Here is an 8,770-nt window from a genome sequence, read left to right as displayed (position 1 = left end):
CCAGGACAGGGGGAGCCTCTTAGCGATCCTGCAAGATATAGGCGATTGGTTGGTAAATTAAATTACCCCACAGTGACTAGACCTGACATTTCCTTTCGTGTGAGTGTTGTGAGTCAGTTTATGGATTCTCCGTATGATAGTCATTGGGATGCAGTTGTCCGCATTCTTCGGTATATAAAATCAGCTCCAGGCAAAGGCTTATTGTTTGAGGATCGAGGCCATGAGCAGATCGTTGGATACTCAGTTGCTGATTGGGCAGGATCACCTTCTGATAGACGTTCTACGTCTGGATATTGTGTCTTAGTAGGAGGAAATTTGGTGTCTTGGAAGAGCAAGAAACAAAATATGGTTGCTCGGTCTAGTGCAGAAGCAGAATATCGAGCAATGGCTATGGCGACATGTGAGCTAATTTGGATCAAACAGTTGCTCAAGGAGTTGAAATTTGGTGAGATTAGTTAGGTGGGACTTGTGTGTGATAATCAAGCTGCTCTTCATATTGCGTCAAATCCAGTGTTCCATGAGAGAACTAAACACATCAGATTGACTGTCACTTTGTTAGAGAAAAGATACTCTCGGGAGATATTGCTACAAAATTTGTGAAGTCGAATGATCAGCTTGCTGATATTTTCACCAAGTCCCTCACCGGTCCTCGTATTAGTTATATATGTAACAAGCTCGGTACATATGATTTATATGCACCAGCTTGAGGGGGAGTGTTAGTTTGATAGTTAAATAGTAGTAAATAACTCTAATCCCATATGTATTAGGAGTAGGACATGTATTATATATATAGGCTCATTGTATCATTGTCATATTTAATCAATAATATTTTCTCCCGTACTTTCTCACAGCCTCCTCATTACCAAACACGATAATGTAATCTCTCAAACTGTCACATTGTCCGGGCGATTTAATATAATTCACCATGACATTAATATAATTCATGTTCTATGTCATGGTGGAATCTTTTCAAAATCTACATAGTCCATCACCTGAATGCTAATGGAACCTATTACTCGAACACATACCAACTACGGAGTTCGAGAAGAATTCTTGTTGACAAAATAATGGCATCAATACAAATCCAAACTTGCCAAAGGAAACTTCAAGTTCATGACCTGGTCGTATATATATTGAAGCTGGATTACCTTGGGTTATAGTAGTCCTTCCCAGGCCAAATAGAAGGAGGTGGATCAGCCAAGTTGTGTTCTCTTGTGTCATAACGGCCAAAACATAAATCTAGACCTCCAATATAACAAATCTTGTTGTCTACAATGACAATCTTTTCATGGTGCGACCTGCATGTGGCAAGCACGTTTTAGTTTAATAAACTTATCAAGTAGAAGGAAAAAAGAATATAGAGCGTAGATCTGATGGAAACTCCATTCTATATCATGATTGCATCAGAGTTTATGTTGTATAAAAAAATTAACTGCTTACCACAAGTAGATCCCTGCGGAGAAATGGTTCGGATATCGCAGGACTTTAACATTTTTGTGAATTTTCAGAAGCTTTCTTTTACTGTATAAACTGTTAATCTTTAAAGCAATAGAAACCTCCTTGTAGAGAAGAATATAAATCTGCATAACATATATTTAGAAGTTAGATTCCATCTTAAAATTCATAATGGAAGATCTGTAGAAAAAGCACATCCCTTGGTATCCTCCTTCTAACTTAAAGAAATCTCATAGCGAACACTGGAAAAGAGTAAGCATGATCTCTTCTTTTATAAGAACAAGAGAAGTCAAGATCATTATCAAGCGAAATATGGTCAACCATTTATTGCACCCATTACCATCTACCTTTTCTCTGGTCAAATAACACATAAAGTACTTATTTACTTTTTGAATGTAGAATATAATAACAGATACTACTTTCTCTGGAAAAAATTAAAGAAGGAAAATACACAGACATTTGCTATTAACTTCTCGATATACCATCTTTTTAAGATTAAGCAAATGGCAATTGTTGACTATCTCCGCAAGATACTCAAGTCGATCCATTATATTCGTTATAACTTCAAAAAGCAAGTAAAGCACTAAAAGCCTTAGTATCAGCAGAATGCATAGTAAAATCATTTGGTACAGCTTGTTACATATTATACATTCTAGGTTCATTGTGTCTCCGTTAAAAACAATGTGTCTAGACACAGACAAAATGCTCGGTTCCTAATCTTTATCACAAGTGACTGAGCATATTGATTTGAGTAATATCTCTCATCAAAAGTGTGACTTATAAGACTGTGGGCGAGTATCACAGAATAAGAATTATACTTGCAAAATTCTATTCAATTATTTGTAAAGTCAAAACATGTTAGAAGAGATCAGTTGCATATGCACCTGGACCCCTTCTTTGGCTTTAGCCTCAAGTAATGCATCAAGTCTAGATGAGCTATGGTTGTCAAATGGACGTCTCAAGTACAGTTCTGGGCAAAGCCACCATCCAGTTATATAGATCTGCATAAAAATCAAATTAGGTGGAACTATCTGCAGCAAGAAAATATTTGATTGAGAGTAACAAGTTGAGAGATCAACCTCAGATTTTGCACTCTCTATTGAAGAAGCAATTGCCTCAAATGCTGCCTTACCATCTATAAACCACTGAGCTTGAGTGGCATCATCATTTGTCCCCCTCAATGGAGCAAAAGAACCAAAGCGGTGAGGGTTACACCAACCCTCCGGAGGTTTAAGAACAGCATCATTGATTGCAGATATCCAATCATCGACTTTGGCATTGCTCGTGGTTCTAAACTTTACGATGCGGTTCCCACAACAAACCTTTCAGACATTACAACTGTCAGTTTTATGTAAAAGGAAAAAAAACAAGATGCACTCGTTGAGAAGTAAGTTCACTGATTATGAGCTAACTTAATAAATACAGAAAGATGTAATTGATGCACTCAACATGTAACTTCAACCATACCCAGAAAAGAAAGTTGGCCTAACTCCAGTTTGTTTGATGAAGTTGAATAGTAAAAAATCTTTGGCCGATATTTTGTCACACTAATCCATTATGAATTTATTTGGTTGGGAGTGTAGTAACAGAAAATGGATTTCCCAAGAGAATGGCAAAGGTACGTCGAGGAAAAAAGTGATTTTCCCACAAATCTTGGTTAACCAAGGAGTTACTGGACAGTTACCAGAAAATCCATTAGCTTGACTAAATTTATTTCGCAGTTTTCCTGAATCAAACTTCCTAAGAGTAGTAGTAGAACTTTCAATGCATAAACTTGAATGGTGGAATTATGGGAAGAAAGAAGTAAACAGTGCAAATTGTGAAACAAGCTCAATCATTGCCTTATGTTATAATGCAGAGCTGATTGAATCTAAATTATTTATAATCTCCATTCCTGCTGACAAATTCCTTTTTAAGTAACTTACTGGTCCAGGGACAGAACATCTAATTGATTAACTTAAACTAGTACTTCAGTAAGTGTCATGAAATCACTTGCTTGACTTTCAAAAACTAGATAACTCTCAGCTTCAGGCATATTCAGGTGAGCGTGGCACGATGAGCATTGAGCACCCAAAATACACAACTTTGTTGCCCATAGATGACTTGTGTTTTTAATCACAAAATTAGCACTGTGTAGTAGTAGAGCACTCATAAAATGAACAAGTAACCAAGAATTAAGAAATTGTAATGGTTGAAAATTGAGATTAGACAGTTTGAATGGAAGCAGACCTTAAATGCATATCGCAAAGGATTTTTTTCTCTTATTTCCTCTGCTAAGTATACTGGATTCTCTCCCTTCTCATTAGACGTTGGAAGCACATCGAACACAATAATGTCCAGTAATTTTGCATCAAAAGGATTGTTTAGTAAGGCCAAGTAACCAGGTTTTAAAACAGCCCAGACCTGCATAACATAGTATGAATAGTTAAGACAAGGAAGCAAAAATAAGTTAAGAGAGTCAACCACTGTGGAGGACACAACATACCCAGATAACACTTGCTTCACAGACACGTTGATGATTCAGGAGAGCACAAAAGATAAAAGATCGCCTTAGCCTTACACTTATACCCAATTGGTGTCTGCTAGTCACAATTTTTTTCATCAAAAGTACAACTCTCAATTTTCAGTTAACAAATGTTCACTCATGCAGCGTTAAATAATGTGTTAATCCAACTATTGGGATTTTCTCAATTGGACATGGACAAATTGGTACTGAAAGTGTACAATGTTAGTAGATGCAGAATCTTAGTCAGATAGAACATGATAACAACCACGGAACCATGGAGACCCAGGACCTGAAGGTTGCCAAGAGGAGTTCTTAAAATGCATGTGTGGCTATCTCTCTTTAGTGTCTGACCACCTCCACTCATTCATGACATTCCTCATTCACTATGTTACTTTGAGTTCAAAGGTAACACGAGTGATTTTCAGTCTTGTTCTTAACAAAACAAGTGTCAATTCATCTTGTCAGTAAAGGGGGAGTATGCTTTTCAGGTTTCTATATTTGTGTCTATCTGGAAGGAAATTGAGGAAGGGATACATTCTAAATGTAATAACATTTCTCGAATCTGAACGCAACATAAAATGAGGTATGTCCATCTTCATGCAAGAACAAAATCAGCTCTTCTACCGTACCTCTGTAAGCTAGTACGTGTCAATAAATAGACTTTCAGAGAGACAGAAAACCTTATGTGCATAAAAGTTTTTGTATAGTGTGCATTCACATATATCCACAAATGTTGTCAGCAGACTACTATGGTGATTGTTTACCTTTTGCCACTTGCTCTTGCAACAGCCAGACCAATAACATATGCAACATCCCGCATCCTCCTCGTCTTTGGGAACTTTCAACAAATGCTTAACCATTACGTAATTTTCCTTGAGCTTTGGGCCATATTCTGGTAAGAATGATAACTTGGATACCTCCAAAAACTTGCACACCTAAAGTTTAAGAATTCTCTATATGTCACAACCAAGGAAAATAAGCATTAACAGCAGAAAGTCTCAAAGAACCAAATATACTGTTTCTTAACTATGAATACCAAAATATACTGTTTCTTAACTATGAATACCAAAAATTGCTCCCCCCTCCCCCCCAGGTGGGTGGGGAGGGGGAGATAATTCCAGATTCAGGCAATAGAGAAATGTATCATCACTTAGAGATAGTAGCTAATCCAAAGGAAGTATATGACGTAATAACTTGCATAGACATGTAAGTTGTTCCCATGCTAAATTCAAGATTCAGGCATAATAACTTGTATTAACATGTAATTTCAGAGATTAACTAGTCTACGGCCTCCAAGATGGCAGTGAGTACCCCTGCCAACAGTTTACTTTTGCAACAAATGTCAATATCCCAGACAAACTATTCTAGTCAAAAGGTATCTGTCTAAGAACAAACTACAGGAGATTGAAGCAGAATACAGTACACACCTCTCGAGAATTTACAATGTCCAAATTCCCCAAAAAATGATTCAGATACTTTTGCATAGCAATTTTCCCTTTTTCTGTAATGGTTTGCTGCCTGCCCAATGCTGGACGAATGATTGATAAAGCAGCCTGGGATGGAACATACCTGCAAATAACCCATGGGCAAGAATCATATATGCTATTTGCAGAACGTATGCAAGGTCCCACCTGCTAAGCATAACAATATTCACACAGAAACCTTTTGACACCTGTTTCTAATACTATCTTCACTGTAAATTTGCACAGCACCATCATCGGGTTCAGCATCATCATGTATGACAGATGTTTGTTCTCCTATACCAATGTGGTGAAGCCATTCTTTAACCTTTTGACAAAGGATTTGAGAATGAGACAGTAAGACTCTTAGACAGTTAGCATTATTATACTCATAGAATGAAGAAATAAAGAAGGCGCAGAAACGTCTCATATTTGTGAAAGCAAAGAGAGAGATGAAACCTGCTCTTGTTTTTCATGGAGTTCCTCAATTATTGCACGTTTCCTCAATGCAAAGTGCAAATAAATAACTTGTGAGGCCTTCTTCACTAAGCGCCACTTGAACTGCTTATTGGCAAAGTAAAAGAGGAGATGGTCATGTAATGCGAACAAAAATGATAATGTGAATACGAGATTTTTTTCTAGAAACTAAAGTTTATTGACTAGCTGTTATCAGGGAATGCACTAATGGAAGAAAGAATACAACAACGACAACAACCCAGTAAAATCCCACAAGTGGGGCCTGGGGAGGGTAGAGTGTAATGGAGGAAGAATCAAATCTACATTTAAATAAATACTTCACAAAAAACGAGTTCCAAAATGTTAACTGCTCACTCTTTTCATTATTTTAGCATAAAGACTGATAGACAACTAAAGGCTTAGCTAGCAGAAGAGGCATTCTTGAATAGGGTCGCCCAAAACTTTATTCTGGAAAGGAATATTTGCTAGTAACTTAATTATTGAACTTCAATACACCAAGTATCATAGGCCTAACTAATTAGTTTCCATATCCATACATGCCATAGTTTATTAAATCCGACATTCCCACGTCACAAAGTTATCTGATGACTCAGTATATATATATATATATTGCCATGGTCCCTTCCACCAGAAAAAATTGATCGCATTTTTTTGTCACTTTTCATCATAACCACAACAACCTGTCTTAAAAGTATAGATGATGCCCATTTCAATAACTATACCATTACAAAATGATACGCTAATCCACATGTTGTTCCCAATCACTAAGGAAAAATACTGTACCAATATGCCCATTTAAACACCACCTAGTAGTAAAATAAATCGACAAATATATATTCTAAACGCTTTTCCCAACTTAGACCACAATGATCGCATTTTCTTAATCCAATTAAACCGAACTGCTTCATACACGAGATTTTAAAAAATCATTGTAAAATTGTGTACTCCCTCCGTTCCATTTTACTAGTCATGTTTTCATTTGGCAGGGCCCTTAAGAAAACATTAATTAAAAGAATAATTCGACTAAGTTAACCTTACTTATTCTTTGATTTCAATTTAAGACTACTTCTTGCTTTCACCGCATTGATCTCTTGCCACATTTATTAAAGGTAAAGTTGGAAAAAAAAAAGTATCTATTCTCTGTTGTTTTTCTAAAACGACAAGAAATTTGGAACAACTAGTTTTTAGTAAAACCTGGCAAGTAAAACGAAGGAAGTGCTTCCTTATTCATGGATTATAACAACTACAATATTAAATTAAATGAAAAGAAAAGCAGAAACACAAAGTTCACGACATTCAGAGCTATACATAATAACTACTCCTAGTATTTAAAGTAAAAGACATGATTAAAAGAACATGCACGCCGGCATTAAATAGGAATTAAGATTAAAAAGAGTCCACACCTGCTTGTACTGGACTTCAATTGTGTATGACAAAAGCAAAGGGCTTATATCACTAGCATCTGCTCTTGACACCGCAATGATAGTCGCTTTGGGCAATTCCTCAAAGATTGTCGCCGGCTCGGCGTAGTAACGAAGTGAATGCATCGATGACATTGCCGACGCCGGCGCGTTTTCTATGAGTTTCTCCGTCGACATTGCTACTTCTATTGCTACTTCAACTTGAATTAATTTCAAATTATCCAATCATAAGAAACTCCTTTGGCATTTAAAGAACACAGAAGTTGTACGAATATTCTCTTATACGGATAGTATATTAAAAATTTGAAGCTGCAGAACAGAAAGAGAGTTTAAGAAAGTTATTTCGTCTTTCGTTTTTCTAACGGAAGCAAAAAGGCGTAATATATATAGTTGGAGAACAAGTGGCGCAAGTTAGGGAAGGGTGACAGGTGAGTTCATGTATTTCGCGTGAAGCTCTCTTGTGATGGAGACACGTGGATGTAGGTTTTGGTGGAGTGGGGTCAGTGTATACGTGGTAAGTGTTTATTCGTTTGCGGCAATTGTTTTTGGTGCTATATTGCAATTCGGAAACTGATGCTGTCATGTATTATATTGGGATTATTTTGTTGTGTGCTAATATTATACTCCCTCCGGTCCGGTCCAAAATAAGTGATTTTTTGGTCTTTTTCTTGTGGTCCAAAATAAGTGGTTTTTTCAAATTTTAAGAATAAATTAATTATTTTTTTTCCTACATTGTCCTTGGAGTAAATAGTGTTGGAATATGTGTTAGGAGTGTTTATGTGAGATAATAAAGGTTAATATGGTCAATTTCATTGCTAATTAATGTTAAAAGGTGGATTTCTTAATTTGTGTGAAAACATCCAAAAAATCACTTATTTTGTGACCGGAGGGAGTAGATAGTTGATCCTAACCATGACAAAATGACAGAAATACCCCCATAGGATGTGTGATTAATAGCCTGTTTGACCAAGTTTTTCTTTGAGCCAAAAGCATTTTTTTCTGCCAAAAGTGCTTTTTTCCAAAAGTTGAGCTGTTTGGCTAAGCTTTTAGAAGGAAAAAAATATATTTTTGAAGAGAAACAGAAGCAGCTTTTGAGAAGCAGAAAAAAGTAGTTTCTCTCCAAAAGCATTTTTTTGAGACACTTTTGAAAAAAATACACTTACAAGCCTTTTTTAAAAGTTTGACCAAATAGTAATTACTGTTCAAAAGTACTTTTTAATTTAATTAGCCAAACACAAACTGTTTATCATCAAAAAAAATTTTAAATGTAATAGTGCAGAATCATAAGTGATGTTTTACTTGCACGTTATATTTTGTTTTTTGTTGTACATTTTGATAAGGCAGCAAAAACAAGGAACTTTCAATTTTCCTTTCGTTTCTTTTTTCACTTATGAACTTTATGCCATTGTACGTCCATAATAATTTCTTTTTTTTTTTATTTTTTTTTTTTT

General features: G+C 36.0%; 1 protein-coding gene across 2 annotated transcripts; it reads right to left on the bottom strand.

Annotated features, from left to right (window-relative positions):
- Positions 1-1,144: 1,144 nt before the first annotated feature.
- On the bottom strand, positions 1,145-7,659 carry LOC109221980 (phospholipase D zeta 1-like). Of its 2 annotated transcripts, none has more exons than XM_019386400.1 (10): positions 7,302-7,659; positions 5,881-5,982; positions 5,634-5,749; positions 5,389-5,530; positions 4,726-4,896; positions 3,685-3,858; positions 2,535-2,777; positions 2,340-2,456; positions 1,441-1,580; positions 1,145-1,298 (listed from the first exon to the last, which is right to left on the bottom strand). In XM_019386400.1, exons 1-10 carry the CDS (start codon positions 7,494-7,496, stop codon positions 1,145-1,147), a joined length of 1,554 nt encoding a protein of 517 aa, XP_019241945.1. In that variant the 5' UTR covers positions 7,497-7,659. The 2 variants fall into 2 exon arrangements, with proteins under 2 accessions (XP_019241945.1, XP_019241946.1); XM_019386401.1 differs by lacking the exon at positions 7,302-7,659 and adding an exon at positions 6,253-6,342.
- Positions 7,660-8,770: the final 1,111 nt, after the last annotated feature.

This window comes from Nicotiana attenuata, unplaced genomic scaffold (genome assembly GCF_001879085.1).
Source record: "Nicotiana attenuata strain UT unplaced genomic scaffold, NIATTr2, whole genome shotgun sequence".
In the NCBI taxonomy this organism is placed as follows: Eukaryota; Viridiplantae; Streptophyta; class Magnoliopsida; order Solanales; family Solanaceae; genus Nicotiana; species Nicotiana attenuata.
The sequence above is the reverse complement of the archived record's forward strand: the minus strand, read 5'-3'. Positions and strand labels throughout refer to the sequence as shown.

Coding starts and splice junctions, on each gene's coding strand:
- LOC109221980 (XM_019386400.1), bottom strand. CDS start 7,496: ATGTCGACGGAGAAACTCATAGAAAACGCGCCGGCGTCGGCAATGTCA. Junction 2,457..2,534: donor TAGAGAGTGCAAAATCTGAG/GTTGATCTCTCA, acceptor ATTTTTATGCAG/ATCTATATAACTGGATGGTG. Junction 1,299..1,440: donor TCCGCAGGGATCTACTTGTG/GTAAGCAGTTAA, acceptor TGCCACATGCAG/GTCGCACCATGAAAAGATTG.